Source organism: Camelina sativa, chromosome 16 (genome assembly GCF_030686135.1).
Source record: "Camelina sativa cultivar CO46 ecotype springtype chromosome 16, ASM3068613v1".
In the NCBI taxonomy this organism is placed as follows: Eukaryota; Viridiplantae; Streptophyta; class Magnoliopsida; order Brassicales; family Brassicaceae; genus Camelina; species Camelina sativa.
In genome coordinates, this window is record NC_141895.1 from 3,299,514 (window position 1) to 3,318,590 (window position 19,077).

At 35.6% G+C, this 19,077-nt stretch overlaps 1 protein-coding gene and 2 long non-coding RNA genes across 17 annotated transcripts; all 3 read left to right on the forward strand.

Moving 5' to 3' along the window:
- Nucleotides 1-2,277: 2,277 nt before the first annotated feature.
- LOC104749612 (uncharacterized) lies at nucleotides 2,278-11,663 on the forward strand. 13 transcript variants are annotated; one of them, XR_015585175.1, is made up of 33 exons: nucleotides 2,278-2,428; nucleotides 2,545-2,734; nucleotides 2,906-2,955; nucleotides 3,026-3,089; nucleotides 3,202-3,266; nucleotides 3,341-3,389; nucleotides 3,484-3,561; nucleotides 3,776-3,842; nucleotides 3,933-4,003; nucleotides 4,108-4,286; nucleotides 4,385-4,486; nucleotides 4,774-4,848; nucleotides 4,927-4,960; nucleotides 5,079-5,160; nucleotides 5,305-5,364; nucleotides 5,460-5,532; nucleotides 5,640-5,729; nucleotides 5,848-5,927; nucleotides 6,011-6,081; nucleotides 6,190-6,255; nucleotides 6,335-6,411; nucleotides 6,492-6,568; nucleotides 6,683-6,760; nucleotides 6,838-7,125; nucleotides 7,206-7,278; nucleotides 7,375-7,496; nucleotides 7,583-7,662; nucleotides 7,827-7,943; nucleotides 8,041-8,150; nucleotides 8,250-8,322; nucleotides 8,433-8,506; nucleotides 8,591-8,655; nucleotides 8,752-8,891. It is a non-coding gene; the product is annotated as an uncharacterized LOC104749612 (long non-coding RNA). The 13 variants fall into 13 exon arrangements; XR_015585173.1 differs by lacking the exon at nucleotides 3,341-3,389 and adding an exon at nucleotides 4,626-4,664 and having other exon boundaries at nucleotides 4,927-5,005; nucleotides 5,621-5,699; nucleotides 6,011-6,097; XR_015585172.1 differs by lacking the exons at nucleotides 3,341-3,389; nucleotides 3,484-3,561 and adding exons at nucleotides 3,622-3,696; nucleotides 4,626-4,664 and having other exon boundaries at nucleotides 4,927-5,005; nucleotides 6,011-6,097.
- Nucleotides 11,664-13,022: 1,359 nt separating this feature from the next.
- On the forward strand, nucleotides 13,023-15,790 carry LOC104749615 (uncharacterized). 3 transcript variants are annotated; one of them, XR_015585183.1, is made up of 13 exons: nucleotides 13,023-13,087; nucleotides 13,367-13,428; nucleotides 13,535-13,616; nucleotides 13,811-13,877; nucleotides 13,952-14,025; nucleotides 14,125-14,179; nucleotides 14,262-14,335; nucleotides 14,413-14,467; nucleotides 14,690-14,783; nucleotides 14,860-14,902; nucleotides 15,011-15,082; nucleotides 15,241-15,339; nucleotides 15,437-15,567. It is a non-coding gene; the product is annotated as an uncharacterized LOC104749615 (long non-coding RNA). The 3 variants fall into 3 exon arrangements; XR_015585182.1 differs by lacking the exon at nucleotides 13,023-13,087 and having other exon boundaries at nucleotides 13,173-13,428; XR_015585184.1 differs by lacking the exons at nucleotides 13,023-13,087; nucleotides 15,241-15,339 and having other exon boundaries at nucleotides 13,173-13,428; nucleotides 15,461-15,790.
- A 1,620-nt stretch (nucleotides 15,791-17,410) lies between these two features.
- Nucleotides 17,411-18,965, forward strand: LOC104753323 (protein FAR1-RELATED SEQUENCE 6-like). The gene is made up of 5 exons (XM_087492476.1): nucleotides 17,411-17,422; nucleotides 17,512-17,604; nucleotides 17,691-17,771; nucleotides 18,077-18,082; nucleotides 18,165-18,965. Exons 1-5 carry the CDS (start codon nucleotides 17,411-17,413, stop codon nucleotides 18,963-18,965), a joined length of 993 nt encoding a protein of 330 aa, XP_087348602.1.
- Nucleotides 18,966-19,077: the final 112 nt, after the last annotated feature.

The following is a 19,077-nucleotide window of genomic DNA, read 5'->3' on the forward strand; positions in this document are numbered from 1 at the left end:
TGTTTTTGGTTTGTAAACTAGATGGAGATGTGATCATTGTTCCTCCCCCTTATCTTGTCTCGTCTCTTTCTTTATTTTATAATCTGTAGTCTTAAATTCAATCACTTAGGCTTAGAATTGTGGTTTCTCTTTCTACATAAAGTCACTATCTTCGTTTAGGAATTTGGATCATGGAAGTGGAAGTTTTGTTTCGATCTCTGTTTGCCTAAATGTCCATGTTTCTGTTCGCCAAAATGTCATAGTCTTTGATCCGCTTGTTTTAATCTAAACTGCTCCCTTCTTTACAGGTATGTTGAGGGTGCAAAGGAGGCAAGTTCTATTTTGATATATTTTCATCTACAAGTCTTCTTGGTAGTCTCTTCTCCCTTTTCTCTTTCTGTCTTTTTTCTATGATATGAATTGTTTTAAGACTTGCATTTTTTTTCTATGATCTGCATTTTTTCCTTCTATGTTTCGTTCCCTGAACTTTGGACTGTGACAGTGGGGAGTTTGACATGATTGGTACTTGTTATTGGAACTATAATGTTCAACATCTGCCTAGTGATGATGGCTTTTCTGCTTATGTTTTTTCCTTATTATGCTTTGGCTACCTCTATATTTCATCAGGATTTGTTTTTGCCTTTCTGATTTTGTCTTCTGCATCTTTTTTCTGTGGTTTAAATGCTATCACCTGCTTGAGTCACTATCTTTTTTTTTTGTTTGTGAACTATTGGGCCACAACAGGTCGATCCATTAGCCAAATCCCTACATTCGTAGGGAGCGGGACTCGATCCTTGGTGTGATTGTGCCTTGTGCATCAAGGACTTACCATTGACCACTGCACTAAGGTCACTTCAGGAGTCATTATCTTTTTGCATAGGAGTTTGGATGTTGCAAAGGCAAAGTTCTGTTTAGATATATATATACATATAGTTTGTGAGGTGGCTTTTCTATGTTTTGTTACTTCCTATAGTATTTTTACTTGGCTTTGTTATTGTAGATTGTGGTGGATAATGCTATGATATTTCTTAATTATATTTTTACTTAATAATTAAAAAAGTCTCTATGAATTAATAATTATTAATTTTTGCTATAAAATAACAAATATTAATTTATAAATAAATTAGTTTCACTATAAATTATTAAATATTTTTCTCACAACATTATTAATTTTTAGATGTTTTACTGTTGTACCTACCAATAAATAAATAAAATTCATAAAATAACATCTAGATGGCATCATTTTCATTTTGGTAATATTATGGATTGTTACTTTAGACAATCAAGGTCATTAAACATAAATTTGAACTTAGACAATTAAGGTCATTAATCTAAAACCATACAATTTATAACATCCAAATCACTATCTTCTAATAATTGTCTCAAGTCAAAAAAAAATATCACTATGAATAATAAAATGCCATGATTTCAATATCGTTAATTCATAGAGATTTAAATAAATAAATAGTGTTGTATAAGTGTGTTGTATAAGGCTTTCCTCCGGTTGAGAAAGAGTGTTGCGGGAAATATGGTCGGGTTCGCTATGACTACGACCACCGTCGGGGAGATGGTTAGCAATGGCCTTGGTTGGCTGCTATGCAAATAAACAAAAAGTGTTGGGTCACAAACGAATGAAGAGTTCAGAGAGTATGCTGCGAATTGGGCCAAGAAACCGATTATACTGAATCCTTTGAGCAATTCTATAGTAGTTGTTAGCTTGGATAGCTCCCCTCGGTTCAATGTCTATGGAAACGATTTTGGTTGGGGTAAACCGCGACCGGATCATGATGGCAAACGATTTTTGTGTGAAGCAATGTGTTGTATAAGTATAAGCAATCTAAAATCATGATTTTGTTTCCACTATATTTTTTATATTATTCATGGGTTTATAAAAACATCCAATTTTAACATCAAATCATATGATTTTTTCTTTCTTTAATTGTGGATCAATTACATCAATTGTTTTGTTTTGTTAACCGAAACTAGACTAGTATTAGACTATTAGATCAACGGTTATAAAATAGGAATAATACTGGACATAAAGAGTTATAAAAAAAAAAAAAAAAAAACTGGACGTAAAAGATTCTCTTGTTTCAGATGAACTGATTGCGAAAAAGGCCCAAACATTTTTGATATTGTCTAGTTGGGCCGACAACGGTAATAACAAAAGGAAAAGGAAATATCAAATAAAGATTCTAGAAGACTAATAGGAAAAAAGGAAAAAGGAAAGAAGCTAACATCAAATCCTGACCGTCAAAAACCTTACCTATAAATAAAGCGCTCCACTTCTTCATCTTCTTTCCCTATTTTTTTTCTAATTTTGTTGTCCTCCGTTAGTACGGCTGGTGGTGTGGTGTGGTAATTTTCTAAACCCCGACGGGTCTATGATCTTTTGTATCCAACCGATCATGGCTAATTCGTTCTTCCTACCGGTGAAATCTTCTCTAGGGTTTGTTGATTTTGTTTCAATTGAATCTCTCTAGTTGTTGTAGTGTTCTCCCTCTGTTATTTTTCTTCTTCTTCACGAGTCTCTGATTTTTGTAATTTGTTTTGTTCGTCTTGCAGGTATTTTTTGAAGCGAATCATATGAGACTATGATGATCCGATCATCGCTCTTCGCTAGGGTTTGGGTCTCTCTCAATTCCATGGGTAGGGTTTGGGTCTCTCTCAATTCCATCGGTAGGGTTTGGGTCGCTCTGTCATCGCTCGCTCCCCCGCTTCTGAGTTTTTCACACTCCTCCTGAGTCCTCCAACGGTTTGGTTTATTAAATCTTATTTTTAGTTTTTGCTGTTGTAGATTGTGATTGATAATGCCATGATCGATTTATAACTTTCTCAGGCACTCTGTTTTCGCTTCTTAGTTTTCAAACTTTGGGCTTTCTAAATTGTATCGAATTAACTTGTCGTCTTTGTTTTGTTGATTTAGATTTTGTGGAGGAGGAGGATTCGCTACGGTCGATCGGTCTGATGATGCAGGTCTAATTCTTTGGATCTTTTTCCCTTTTCCCCTCTTTAATTCTTAATATTATGTCTGATGATGATGCAGGTCCTCGTTAAGGATTGCTCTGTTAAAATCTTATGATTCTGATATCTTGTGTTACATCTTCTAGGTATGATTTGTTCTCCTGTGTTTTTTTTTTTGTCCTTCTTTATCTTATTTGCTCTTATACTTTTCCTGTGTTTTACTAGTTTTTTGTATTCAATGTCTTTTGTTTTCTCAAGTCTCTTAGGTGATATGCTTACTTCTGAGAGATCCTCTGTTGCACTAGGCTGGAAGTACATTTGAGGTATTTCCTCCTCTCTTTCCCTTTGGTATATGCCACCTATCTAATTTTTTTCATTAACTGGTTGGCTTCCTCAGTTTTGGACTGTGCCATCAACATCATCGGTTGCTTTTTTGTTATAAATATGTTCGTCCGATTTACCTCTTATCTCTTGTGATTTCAGGTTTTGGATCAGTTATGTTTTTTCTAATTACTTGTGGTTTTTGTTTTGTTGGTTTAGGTTTGTGAAGGATCCTACGATTGATTGGTGATGGCTTTGAATGATCGTTGTCACTCTAGTCCATGTTATTCTTCTAAGGTTTGGTTTCTAAACTGCATCAGTTGCTTTTTTTCTTATGAATATGTTATGTTATTTCAGGTTTTGAAGGATGCATTTATCGATGAGAGTGATGGCTTTGATGGACACGCCTCTTCTCTGTTCTACGTTTTCAGGGTTTTTTTTTTCTTTTCTTAACACTTCTTTTACTCTCTTTTTTGTTGTTCCTTACGTTCCTTTCTTCTTCGTCTTGCAGGTGTTTTGGAAGCGAGTTATGATCAGATTCATATCATTGTGGTTAAATGCTCATCCTTTTTTTATAGGTATTTTGAGCTTGAAAGATGATGCCTTTGATCTTGTGGTTACCAGTGTCTTATCTCCTTGTGGTTTATTCAGGTTATTGTATGTTTCAGGTTATCAATAATATCTTCTGATCTCACTGGTGATCTTTTGTTATAGCAATGAGGTTCTACAAGAGAAATCGGTAGGTTACTTACTGGTTCTTTCCCCTTTTTGTCTGTTGGTTTTATCTTTCATGCTACATTTATGTTTTGTGTTTTTGACTCAGTTTTTTTTAAGCATTGGCAGGCCCCGAAGGCAAGGACGGGAACGAGCGGAATCATCATATCCTTATGACAGTTTTTTTTTTTTTGTTTTTTTTTAATGTGAAATGCTCCGCTTTAATTTTTGACAGGTATAGTGAGCTTGAAAGATGCCTTTGATCTTGTGGTTCCATGTTTACACTCTGACATCCTCTGATATAAAAGGTTCGGCATATGGTTTAGTCAGTTTTGTTCCTCTTTCTCTTAGCGATCTGCAGCAATTTCTGAAATTTTTACTCCTGAGTTTTGGATTGTGCTAACAGGGATTTTGAGCTGTGAACTCTGACGGAGTGTCTTCTGATTATTTGGTATGTTGAGGATGCAAAGGAGTTTAACCTGCGAGTGTGAACATGTGGTTTATTCAGGTCATTGTTCTCTTTCTCTTTGGGATATGTCAGATATCTATTATTTTTTATAAACTAGATTTTGAATTTGGACTTATTTTTATTAGTTGATGATTTCTTAGTGATAACTACATGTTATTTTCATGTCTTTTTTGTTTAGTTGGTTTAGGTTTGTGGTGGAGGATCCTACTATTGATCGGTGATGGCTTTGACTGATCGTTATCACTCTAATTCATGTTATTCTTCTAAGGTTTGGTTTTTAAATTGGTCGTTTGCTTATTTCTTATGAATATGTTCTGCTATTTCAGGTTTTGAATCATGTTTTTTTCGATGAGAGTCATGGTTTTGATGGACACGCTTCTTCTCTGCTCTACGTCTTCAGGGTTTTTTTTTCTTCCTTTCAACACTTCTTTTACTTTCATTTATTTGTTCCTCAAGTTCCTTTCTTCTTCGTCTTGCAGGTGTTTTGGAAGCTAATTATGATCTTATCATCACGTATTCTACTTTCTCCATGTTATACGTCTTCAGGCCTTCTCACAGGTCCTTGCTCTAAACGCATCTCTATTTGCTTTTCTGAATTTTCTAATTACATGTTATTTTCATGTTGGTCTAGGTTTGTGGTGGAGGATCCTACCGTTGATCAGTGATGGCTTTGACTGATAGTTTTCACTCTAGTTCATGTTATTCTCCTAAGGGTTGGTTTCTAAAAACTGCATCGGTTTCTTTTTCTATTTATGAATATGTTCATGTGATTTACTTGTCGTTATGTAATTTCAAACTTTGGGTTTTCTAAATTGCAATCGTATTTACTTGCCGTTTGTTTTGTTTTGTTGATTTAGATTTTGTGGAGGAGGAGGAGGATGCACTAGGATTGATCTGTGATGGCTTTGATTGATCTAGTTATTTGGATTTCTTTCCCTTTCATCCCCTTTAATTCTTAATATTTTGGATATAATCTAATATAATATCTTCTATATGTCTGATGATGATGCAGGTCGTAGTTGAGGTAGTGTGGGATTGCTCTGTTAAAATATTATGATTCTGATATCTTGTGTTACATCTTCTAGGTATGATTTGTTCTCCTGTGTTTTGTTTTGTCCTTCTTTATCTTATTTGCTCTTATGCTTCTCCTGTGTTTAACTAGTTTGTATTCAGTGTCTTTTGTTTTCTCAAGTCTCTTAGGTGATATGCTTACTTCTGAGAGCTCCTCTGTTGCACTAGGCTGGACGTACATGTGAGGCATTTACAACTCTCTTTCCCTTTGGTATATGCCAGCACTCTTTCCCTTTGGACTGTGCCATCAGAGAGTTTTCAACATCATCGGTTGCTTTTTTGATATAAATATGTTCGTGCGATTTACCTCTTATCTCTTGTTATTTCAGGTTTTGGATGTGTGCTTTTACTGATCAGTTATGGCTTTGATGGACACGCTTCACTTCTTCTCTGTGCAACGTCGTCATTGGTTTTTGTTCATTCTCTTAACACATCTTTCACTTCTTCTTCTTTTATAGTTTTGTTCCTTACGTTTCTTTCTTCGTCTTGCAGGTTTTTGGAAGGGAATTATGATCTGATCATCACGTGTATTTCTCTATAATACATCTTCAGGCCTTCGCACGGTTCCTTGCTCTAATCGTATCTCTATTTCCATATTAATTTTCACTTTGGTTCGATGGTTTTTTCTAAAAACATGTTATTGACTTGTGGTTTCTGTTTTGTTGGTTTAGGTTTGTAAAGGATCGGTGATGGCTTTGACTGATAGTTTTCACTCTAGTTCATGTAATTCTTCTAAGGTTTGTTTTCTAACTTGCATCGGTTGCTTTTCCCTCTTGAATATGTTCATGCGATTTGCTTGTCGTTCTGTAATTTCAGGTTTATAATTATGCTTTTTAACGAGGAGAGTCATGACTTTGATGGACACGCCTCTTCTCTGCTCGCAGTCTTCAGGGGTCCTTCTTCTTCCTCTTATACATTTTTATTCTCTTTTTTTTTTGTTGTTTCTTACGTTCCTTTCTTCTTCGTTTTGCAGATATTTTGGAAGCGAATTATGATCAGATTTAATCATTGCATAATCTTCTCGAGGCAACATTTCAGGCTTTCTCAGGGGTTCCTTACTTCAAACGCATCTCTATTTGCTTCTGAATTTTCAATTTTGCTTGATGGTTTTTTTTACTTCTAATTACATGGTACTTACTGTCTTTTTTTGTTTCGGTGGTTTAGATTTGTGGAGGAGGATCCTACAATTGGTCGGTGATGACTTTGATGGAAACGGTTCTTCTTTGTGCTATGTCTTCAGAGGTTTTGTTCTTCCTCTTAACAATTCTTTTTACTCTCTTTTGTATGTTCCTTACGTTCCCTTCTTCTTTGTCTTGTAGGTGTTCCGGAAGCAATTATGATCGAATCATTGCATATTCTTCTCCAATGTTATGAATTTATTTATGTGGTTTACATGTCATTCTGTTATTTCAGGTTTTTGGATGATGTTTTTATCGATGAGAGTGATGTCTCAAGGAGACATGGACACGCTTCGCTTCTTCTCTGTGCTAACGTATTCAACGGTTTTGTCCTTCCTCTTAACACTTCTTTCACCCTCTGTGCTAACGTATTCAAGTCTTACTTCTGAGCTCCTCTGGTGCACTAAGCTGGACATGCGATTTCCATTGGTTTTGTTCATCCTCTTAACATCTTTTACGTCTTCTTCTTTTATAGTTTTGTTCCTTACGTTTCTTTCTTCGTCTTGCAGGTTTTTTGGAAGGGAATTATGATCTGATCATCACGTGTATTTCTCCATAATACATCTTCAGGCCTTCGCATGAGTTCCTTGCTCTAATCGTGTCTCTATTTCCTTTTGAATTTTCACTTTGTTTCGGTGTTTTTTTCTAATTACTTGGGTTTTTGTTTTGTTGGTTTAGGTTTGTGAAGGATCCTACGATTGACCGGTGATACCTTGACTGATCGTTGTCACTCTAATTCATGTTATATGATCCATCAGTGATTGTTGGAGGAGTATACTAAGAAGATCTATCGGTCATAGGTTTGATTGATCCTTGTCACTCGTTTTCTCTGTTTCGAATTTTTTGTTTGTATAATTGATATCTTTCCCTCTCTCTTTTGATGCAGATCGTAGAGGCAATGGGATTGCTCTGTTGAATCTTTCTTCTCTACCTTTTCTCTTCTGGTTTCTTCTGATTTCTCAAGAGGTTTAGTTTATTTTTATTTTTTTTTTGTGTGTGTGGGAGGATGGCTTGATGTGTGCAATTTCGTGTTTCGTGTTACTTCGCATCTATTGGTTGATTTATTTAATTTTGGCTATTTTTTGTTAGGTATGATCTGTCCTCTGTTTCTCTTTTATTGTGTTTTTCAGGTTTTCTGCATGAATCACTCCTCTCTGTTTCTCTGCTGATGTCTGTCTACACATATTCATATGAAAGGTTGTCTTAAGTTCCTTTCCAAACGAGGTTGTTCATATACCTTGTCCTGAGTAAGTAGTTTTTGTATTGAATGTTTCATTGTCTTTGTCCTTGGGTATCTTTTAACCATTCGTTTGTTTCCATTGACTTTGTTATTGGATGTTTCAGGTTACCAATAATGTCTTATGATCTTTTGTTATAGCAATGAGGTTCTACAAGAAAAAAGTGTCAGGTTACTAACTGGTTCATGCGCTTTTTGGTTGATCCTTGTCAAGCGGGTCTAATTCTTTGGATTTTTTTTCCCTTTCCCCTCCTTAATTCTTAAATATTTTGGAGATAATCTAATAATATCGTCTATATGTCTGATGATGATGCAGGTCCCCGCTGAGGTAGTGTGGGATTGCTCTGTTAAAATCTTATGATTCTGATATCTTGTGTTACATCTTCTAGGTATGATTTGTTCTCCTGTGTATTTTTTTTTTCCTTCTTTATCTTATTTGCTCTTATACTTTTCCTGTGTTTAACTAGTTTGTGTATTCAATGTCTTTTGTTTTCTCAAGTCTTTTAGGTGATATGCTTACTTCTGAGAGCTCCTCTATTGCACTTGGCTGGACGTACATGTGAATTTCTTCAGGTATTTCGTCCTCTCTTTTCCCTTTGGTATATGCGGGCTATCTAATTGTTTTCATTAACTGGATTTTAATTTTGGCTTCCTCAGTTTTGGAGGAGGATCCTTTGATTGATCGGTGATGGCCTTGACTGATCGTTGTCACTCCAATTCATGTAATTCTTCATGGCTTTTGTTTCTAAATTACTTCAGTTGCTTACTTTCTTTTGTGAATATGTTCATTTGATTCACTTGTCATTCTGTTATTTCAGTTTTTTGGATGATGCTTTTATCGATGAGAGTGATGATGGCTCAAGGACACGATTCACTTCTTCTCTTTGAACGTCTTCAAGGGTTTTCTCTTAACACTTCTTTTACTCTCTGTTTTTTGTTCTATACAGTCTTTTCCTCTTCGTCTTGCAGGTGTTTTGGAAGCGAGTTATGATATGATCAGGTAACTGCATATTCTTCTCCATGCTTTCTCACAGGTTCCTTGCTATAAACGCATCTCTATTTGCCTTACGAATATTCACTTTGGTTCGGTGTTTTTTTTCTTCTAATTGTATGTTACTTACTTATCGTTTTTTGTTTTGTGGGCTCACATTTGTAAGGGATCCTACCAACCATTGTCACTCTAATTTAGGTTATTCTTCTAGAGTTTTGTTTATCAAATTGAATCGTTGAAGGCTTATTATTATGTGCATGGGATTTTTACCTCTTTGCTATGTTTTTTCAGGTTGTGGAGTATCGGTCGGTGATGCTTTTGATGTATCCTTTTTGTCTACTATGCGCTACATCTTCGGGTAGTGTTCTTCCTCCTTACGAAAATCTTGTCTTTTGTTGCAGAAACTCGAGGTTATTAACTAGTGTCTTAGGTCTGCTAAACCTGAATATTTATAAGTTGTTTTCTTTGTGTGCTTAAATCTGCCAATTAATGTCTTTTTTTTAAAAGTCTCTTAGATGGTACGCTTATGTCTGAGCTCCTCTTATGCACAAAGCTAGTTGGACATGTGGTTTATTCAGGTTTTTGGTCTCTTTCCCGTTGGTATTTTTCTCTGTTTATGTATCTCTCTCATGTTGCATCTATTCCCACTGTTTAATCATATATAGTCGAAAGTCTTATCTCTCATGCTACATTTATGTTTAGTGCTTTTGACGCAGTTTTTTTTTAGCATTGGCAGGCCCTGAAGCGAAAGAGGGGAACGGAACCATCATATCCTTGTAAAAGTTTTTTTTTTTTAATGTGAAATGGTCCTCTTTAATTTGTTTTAGGTATATTGAGCTTGAAAGATGCCTTTGATCTTGTGGTTCCATGTTTACACTCTGACATCCTCTGATGTAAAAGGTTCGACATATGGTTTATGTAAGGTTTTTGTTCCTCTTTCTCTTAGCGATCTGCAGCAATTTCTGAAATTTTTACTCCTGAGTTTTGGATTGTGCTAACAGGGATTTTGAGCTGTGAACTGTGACAGTGGGGAGTGTCTTTTGATTTTTTGGTATGTTGAGGATGCTAAGGAGTTTAATTTGTGAGTGTCAGAACATGTGGTCTATTCAGGTTCTTGTTCTCTTTCTCTTTGGGATCTGTTTGCTATCTCTTTGTTTTGATAAACTAGATATTGAATTTTGGCTTCCTGAGTTTTGGACTGTGGCACTGGGCAGTCTACAACATCATTTGGACTTATTATTGGATGTTTCAGGTTTTTTGTAGTTGATGATCTTCTTAGTGATAGGGAATTTATGTTTTATGCCTAAGACCATTTGTTATTGATAGTCAAGGTTCTAAAAGAGAGAAGCATCAGGTAACTAATTGGTCAGTTTCCCTATATAGTTTTTCATGTTACATCTATTTCTAGTGTTTGATCTTAATCTCATATGCTTGTGATTGGGGTTTTCCTTATGTGATGTGCTCCCTTCTTTGTTATTTCTATGTTATTTCTTATGTGTTTGATCCCTACTCTCATATGCTTGTGATTGGTGGTTTTCTCTTTTCCTTGGAGATATGATCAGTATTGCTTCCCATTTTCTCTTTTTGTCTTTCTGCATTGTTCTATGGTTTAAATGCTAATCACTTCTGTTTGGGATTGTGTTTTCTATTTCTACGTGAATTCATTATCTGTGTATAGGAATTTGGATGATGCAAGTAGAAGTTCTGTTTGAATTCTTAATTCCTATGGTTGATTCAGGTGCCATGAGCTTCTTTTTCCTGGTGTTTGTTAGTTGTTACGCCTCTTTCTATTTGTGAATTACTTCTGATTGTTATAGTTTATTGGGTATTCCAGAGAAGTAAGTTTTGGGTTCCTCACTGGTGGCATAAAGGATTGATCTCAATTGGTATGTTTCCTTTTTGTTATTATTTCTCCTCTCTGTGTCTTATTGTATTTTCCAGGATTTCTTCATCAATCACTATATTCCGATCCTTTGCACTCCGATCCTTTTAAATGGGTTTGTACTTATTATCTGTCCTTTTTATGATGGATGTGTCTACCAAAGTAGTTTTTGCATTGAACATCTTCAAGTCTGAGCTTCTTCTCTTAAGCAGAAAGCTAGACATGTTGTTAATCAGGTATTTTGAAGTGTATTTAGCCTCATGAGCTTCTAACTATGAGATATGAGACTATGACAGTTGGGGAATTTCACATGATTAGAAATTGTTTATTGGATGTTTCCCGTCAACAGTAATGTTCCTCATTTATCTAGTGTTATTCGCATTTCTGCTTATGCCTGTTTTTTTTTGTTAAGTCTTTTAACATAGATACTTCAGGATACTACTTGGTCTCTTATCCATTTTGGTGTCCTATATATATTCCTACTCTTTTATCTCTTGTTTAGTCCCAATTATATATGCTTGTGATGGTAGCTTTTCTATTTATGAATTACTTCCCTTCATTATAGGTATGTTGAGGATGTGAAGAGCCAGAGTCCCTATTTGATGTTTTGGGCATTGAAGATTGAAATTTTGATTGCAGTACCTTTTTTTTTTATACCAGTGGTGTTTTGTGCCTTTTTCTGTTTTGGTTTTACCACTATATTGTCTTGTGTTGGTGAGTTGTGTTACTGCTCAGATTCTCTTTAGTTTGCTATTTTGATGTTATCATTTATTTGATTATGTAAGTGATTATTGCTGGTAGTGTGACCTCATGGGGGCAGCCTCATAGAAGGTGAAGAGTTTTGGTTTTGTTGATAATGGTCTTTACTTCTGACTTGTGAGGTTTCTTGCTTCCTGGGTTGTGGTTGGTTTTAATGGTTCGATCGCTAGACATTTGATAATAAAGTCCTCGCTTGATTTTGTTTGGGAGGGGAGGCTTAATTTTATGGATAGACTTCGTAGGAGTGTTCTTATGTAGTCAGTGAAAATTGAAAACATCACCTCTTTACATCTGGTGAAGAGGTTGATTAAGTAAGTTGTTGGATTGTTACCTCCAAATCATAGTTCCTTTTGTTTCTTGGACTTGTTCTCCATTATGGTTACTTTTGTTCAGATTCTACCACAGAAGTGTCTAGATCATTTATAAGACCTTCGGTGTGTGTTGCTTGTACTTGCCTCTACAATTGCGATGTTTTCTCAACTTCTCACTGTTCGGAACATAGAGGAGCCTCTTTTCGATTTGTCATGTCGTGACCATGAAGCCTACGCTGGTGTTGCGGTTTCTGAAGTTCTTATGGGAAGCACTGTGACTGGACTGGAGTAGAGACTGAAAATGTTTGGATTTTGTAAGTAGTGTATCTATTCTCGGAGAAATGAAGTCTTGGATGTACAAGATTCTGTTTTGGAAGTTTTAAAGATGAATTGATAGGAATGACATGAGAAGCATATATCCGCTGGTGAGCGTAGATCCTAATGATGTCCAAATGATCGGAAATATGGGGGAATGTGTGGTATAGGCGAAACCACCCACCATCGCAAAAATTATTTCTACGAAGTCTTGTTGAGCGAGTTCGATGGTGCTTCCTTGTTGGAGAATGTGAAAACAGGCTTATGGTCAATCAAAATTAACGATATGGTCAATTCAAATTAACGATGTCATGTGATGTCCGAAACTTTGGCAATCACGAAATAAATGACTCCAAGGCAATGAATAACAGAGAACTGGATCTTATATTGGGCTCAGAAAACCTATTTAAGGCCTGCTATCAAAGTAGGCTGACAATATGTGAAAGGAAAATACGAAAATTGTGGTATTTGTTTCGTATTTAGCATTATGAAGAACACAACCATTTAACTTTTCTTCTACTTTATATATATTTTCATAAAAAGAAATAGAAGAAAAGGAAACAAGTAAATGAGAGAATCTAACGGAATTTGCTAATAATAAAAGCATATGGAGCGTAAGAAAAAGGAAAAAAGAAAAAAAAAACACTCATCAGGTGCCAGGTGGACAAAAGAGTCAAAGTGTTTGACTACCGACTTATGATTTTAATCACAGCCGTTGAAACCTAATATTAGATCAAATCACCACGGTCAATAGCTTTGATCTATAAATAATATGAATCTCGTTTACTCTCTTTCTTTTTTCATCTTCTCTTTTTCTTTGTTGTTTCTTGCCCGTTTCAAGTAATTTGATTTACTGGTGCCTGGTGGTGTGGTGATATTCTTCTTCTAAACACCAAGTCGCGTCTCTGTTTTTTTATCTCAACCCATCATCGTTTTCACTTGTTAAATTTTCTAGGGTTTGGTTTATAAACTGAATTGTTCATAGTTTTTTCATGAAACACTTCGCTTTTTTTAGGTTTAGGATGATCAGTTTATGGTTTTGATGGATACGCTTCTTCTCTGTGACTAATTTCTTCTAGGGCTTTGTTCTTCCTCTTAACTCTTCTTTTACTTCTTCTTTTACTCTCTGTTATTTTATTTTTTTCCTTACGCTCCTTTTTTTCTCCGACTTGCAGGTGTTTCGGAAGCGAATTATGATCGGATCATCACGTATTCTTCTCCAGGCTATGTCTCACAGGTTCCTTGATCTAAAAGTATCTCTATTTGCGTTGGTTCGGTAATTTTATTTTTTTCTAATTACATGTTGCTTACTTGTCGTTTTTTTATTTGTTTTGTTGGTTCAGATTTGTGGAAGAGGTTGCTATGATTGATCGGTGATGGCTTTGACCGACCGTTGTCACTCTGATTCATGTAATTCTTCTAGGGGTTGGTTTCTAAACTGCATCGGTTGCTTTCTTCCTGTGAATATGGTCATGCCTATTACTTGTCGTTTTGTGATATTCTTCTAAACACGAAGTCGCATCTCTGATTTTTATTTCAACCCATCCATCGTTTAAACTTAGCTAGCTTTTTATGTTCATTGAAAAGGGTCGTTCTGTTTTTTTTTTTTGTTTCTTTAGGTTTTGGATGATGCTTTTATCGATGAGAGTGATGGCTTGGTCTCTGTGCAGCTAACCGTCTTCAAGGGTTTTGTTCTTCCTTTTTTCTTCCTTATTTGTTGTTGTTGTTTTGTTCCTTACGTTTATCTGTTCGTATTGCAGGTGTTGTGGAAGCCAATTATGATCAGATCTTCGCGCAATTTTCTCTAGGCCTACGTCTTCAAGCCTTCTCACCGGTTCCCTGCTCTAAACGCATCTCTGTTTGCTTTTGGATTTTTACTTTGGTTCTGATATCACTAATTACTTGTCTTTTTATATTTGTTTTGTTGGTTCAGGTTTGTGGAGGCTTTGACTGATCGTTGTCACTCTAATTCATGTTCTTCTTCTAGGGTTTGGTTTCTAAATTGCAGCAGTTGCTACTTCTTTTTTGTGAATTTTGTCATATGATTTACTTGTCATTCTGCTATTTCAGGTTTTTGGATGATGTGAAAGTGATGATGGCTCAAGGACACGCTTCGCTTCTTCTCTGTGCTAACGTCTTCAAGGGTTTTGTTCTTCCTCTAAACTTCTTTTACTCTCTGTTTTTTTTTGTTCCTGACGTTCCTTTCTTATTTTTCTTGCAGGTGTTTTGTAAGCGAATTATGATATGATCGGATCAGTGCATATTCTTCTCTCACGGTTTCCTTTCTCTAAACACACATCTATTTAATTTTCTTCTGATAAATATAACTTACTTGTCGATCGGTTTTTGTTTTGTTGGTTCACATTTGTGGAGGAGGAGGATCCTACCATCGTCACTCTAATTCAGTTTATTCTTCTAGAGTTTTGTTTCTGAATTGAATCATTGAAGGCTTTTTATGATGTTTATGCGATTTTTTACCTTTTGCTCTGTTATTTCAGGTTTGTGGAGGATCGGTCGTGATGCTTTTGATGGATCCTTTTTTTTTTTAAAGTTGATGATCTTCTTAGTGATAATGGCATTTCTGTTTCAGGGGTTATGTTCTTCCTTTAAACACTTCTTTTACTCTCTGTTTTTTATTCCTTACGTTCCTTTCTTCTTCATCTTGCAGGTGTTTTGGAATTATGATCGGATCGGTGCATATTCTTCTCCAGGCTAGTCTCACCCGTTTCTCTGTTGATTTTTTGTCCTTTGTCCTTCACTTCTTAATCCCTTAACCCATTTTTTTTTTATATAAGTGATAACTCTCTCTTTTGATGCAGATCGTCGAGGTAATGGGGTTGAATCTTTCTTCTCTCCCTTTCATCTTTTGGTTTATTCTGATTTCTCAAGAGGTAAGTTTTCTTTTGTTGTGGGTGGGAAAAGAGTGGCTTGAATATAATTTCGTGTTTCTAGTTGGTTACTTCGCATCTATATACCCTGTTATTGGTTTTTAAATTAGTTTTGGCTATTTGTTTCTTGGGTTATGATCTGTCCTCTGTGTGTCTTATAGTGTTTTCTAGATTTTTGCATCAATCACTCTCTATATCTGCTGTCTGTCTACACACATTCAGTCTGAGCCCCTCTAAGGCTGGACATATGTTCTGTTCAGGTTTTTGTTATCTTTCCCGTTGGTATATTTCTCTGTTTTTTGTATATCTCTCATGCTGCATCTATTCCTACTGTTTGATACTATTTGTATATACTAGATAGTTGATGTTCTGTTGGTGCAGGATTTAGCACCCCCAACATACCGGTCTATACCATAAATCGAAATCGGTTAGTTAAACCTGAGAATTCGAGAGAGGGTCGAATTTGGTCTTCAAAGCAGGGTCCAACAAGATCTTATGGGCCCGGTCCAAGAGCGTGAAGCCGACTTCCCAGATCGCCCAGCAGCCGACCTAACAAGAAAGAAGAAACTTTCCTAATCTTGGTGCGATCCATTAGGAAAATAGCTATATTCTGTAATCTATAGAAACATATAAATAAGGAACATCCCCTTTCTTGTAGATCATCCAGCAATTAATACAATTATTATACTTTTACTTGTTTTTGAGCTAAAACCCTAACTTCTTCCTCAAGAGATCTTAATTCACTTTTGCTTATTAGTTTTGATTCGAGTTCATGTTCTATCCGAAAAAAACATTAGGTTACGTTCTGGTCTCTTTCCACTTTTTTCTTTGTTAATATATATTTGTATCTCTCATGCTACATCTATTCCAATGGAGTTTGTTCTTATGATTTTTCCCTTTTAACTAACGTTTGTATTCAGTGTCATTTTTTAAGTCTCTTAGGTGGTATATGCTTAAGTCTGAGCTCCTCTGATTCACCACTAGGCTGGACATGTGATCTATTCAGGTTCTTGGTCTCTTTCTTTTTGAGATATATCAGCTATCTCTTTGTTTTTTATAAACTAGATTTTAAATTTTGGCTTCCTGAGTTTTGGATTGTGCCACTGGGCAGTCTTCAACATCATTTGGACTTGTGATTGGAAGTTTCAGGTTCAGAGTATAGATCTTCCTAGTGAGGCTAATTGGTGTCTTCTCTTTTCTTAGTCGAGGTTTTAAAAAAAGAGAAGCATAGGTCACTACTAACTTGATCTCTTTCCCTTTTTTTTTTCCTTCTCTGTTTCTCTGTTTCGCTCATGCCTTTCACAAAAAGGATATCCAGATGGCTATTGACGCTTATACGTACACAAGTATTCAACGCTAAAACTTCTTCTAAAAAATCAAAAAGATTCTTAATTTAGGCCTAGGCAATTGAAACAAGATTTGTTGCATTTTGTTTGAACAGAGGCACTTGATTTTTTGACAGGCCAAAAGCTCTGCTGGTCTGGTTGCGGTTAGGACAAGCTGAAGAGGCCTTATATGTAAATTGGAAAATAGAGAGAAATGGTGTTTTTGCAGATTAATCGTGTATATGTAAACTGGAAAACAGTATATATCATGCAATATAACAAAAATTAAAAAACACACAAGGCAATAGAAAATAATCTAAAAGATTAATTGGAAGGAATAGCAAAGAATATGAAAGACGTAGTAAAAAAGAAAAAAAAAAAAAAAAAAAAAAAAAAAAAAAGATGAAATATTTATATGAATATAAAAAGGCTGTAATAGGAAAAAGGAAAACCTAGGTTATTAATCTAACGGTCCAAAAAATAGATCACATATACCTTGTCTATAAATAATGCTAATGCGCTCCACTGCACTTATAAGTTTTAACATCGCATCACATCTTCCTATCTTTTTTTTTTTTTGTTTTTGTTCTCCTTCATTCGTTAGAAGTATATATATATAGGGTTTCTGATCGATGTTATGATTGTGTATTCTTCTAAACCCGACGGGTCTCTGCAGATGTTGTTTCCAACTCGATCTCAACACCTCTCATTCCTACTAGTGAAATCTTCTTCTAGGGTTTGCCGTTTGGGTTTCCTCGTCAATTGCATCAGTAGTAGCTTTTTTAATTAATTATTATAATTTCCCTCTGTTATATCTATCTTCTTCTTCACGAATTTGGAAGGGAATCTATGTTGATCCGATCCGCTCCGATCATCACCGATCGTTCTAGGGTTTGGTCTCTTCTTTTACTCTCTGTTTTTAATTACATGTTATTACTTACTTACCTGTTGTTGTTTTTTTGTTGCTTTAGGTTTTTGTGGAGGAACGTCCTACGATTGATCGGTGATGGCTTCTAGAGTTTGTTTTCTAAATTGCGCGCATCAAGTTGCTTTTTTATGATGTTGCTTTTATCGATGAGGGTGATACTTGTTGCTCTTTTATTTCAGGTTATGGTTGATGCTTTTATCGATGAGGGTGATGTCTCAAGGAGACAAGGACACGCTTCTCTTCTTCTCTGTGGTAACGTCTTCAAGGGTTCTGTTCTTCCTCTGAACTCATCTTTTTACTCTCTGTTCTTCCTTAGTTACATGTTATTTACTTGTTGGTTTTTGTTTTTCTGGTTTAGGTGTGTGGAGAAGGATCCTACAATTGTTCAATGATGGCTTTGACTGATCGTTGTCACTCGAATTCATGTTTTTCTTCTAAAGTTTGGTTTCTAAATCCGATATTTTTATTATGTTCTCAAGAGGAGATAAGGACACGCTATGCTTCTTTTCTATGCTAAAGTCTACAAGTTTTTTGTTCTTCCTCTTAACATTTTCTTCTTCGTCTTGCAGGTGTTTTGGAAGCTAATTATGATCGGATCATTGCATACTCTTCTCCTGGGTAAGTCTTCAAGCTTTCTCACGGGTTTTGTTAACCTGTGATCATTTTATAGTTGTTTCACTCTATCCTTTTGGTTTCAATAATACTCTATCGTGGGATACTTAATTCTTGATTTATAATTTGCAGATCAAGGTACATTGCTTGGTAATTATTTAATATTTTTAACACAGTTTTAGTTTGTATAACTTTTTTGTTAATAGTTCGTTTTGCACAGATGGAATACTGGAAGGCGTATCGGACACTACGACATGCTCGTCAATTGGTCAGGGGTAGTCCAGAGAGTGGTTATATGCAGCTAAATACTTACTTGTACATGTTAAAGAGGGCAAATCCAGGAACATATACGCAGCTTGAACTTGATGATGCTGATAGATTTAACTACTTGTTCCTAGCATATGGTGCAAGCTTGAATGGATTTCCTTTCATGAGGAAAGTGTTGGTTGTTGATGGTACGTTTTTACAAGGAAAATACAAAGGGACACTTCTGACAGCAACATCTCAAGATGGAAATTTTCAGATATTTCAAATAGCATGGGCCGTGGTTGATACCGAAAATGATGAATCATGGGACTGGTTTTTCAAGCAACTCGGGCGTGTGATATCAGATGACGAAGGTCTAGCCATAATTTCTGATAGGCACAAATATATTGGAAAAGCAATTAAGGAGGTTTATCCGAAATCTAGCAGGGGAATATGTACATACCATTTGTACAAAAATATTTTGGTTCAATTTAAAGGTTGGGAAGCATTTGGTTTGGTTAAGAAGGCGACAAGTGCTTACAGAGTAGTCGATTTTCAGTCCATTTTTGATCAGATTGAAGCTTTGAATCCTGCACTTCATGATTACCTTGTCCAAGCTGATGTGCGACTCTGGACACGTGCACATTTCCCTGGTGATAGGTACAACTTGCTTACTAGTAACATTGCAGAATCAATGAATAAGGTGATGTCACACGCTAGAAGTTATCCTATTGTGGAACTGTTAGAAACAATTAGGTCCATGATGACTAGATGATTTTCAGATCGAAGGAATGATGCATTAAAAATGCCTACATCTCTAACTCGTGGTGTAGAAAAAAATTCTATATATTTTCTCTTCTTATTGTCGTATATATTTTGTAATCATA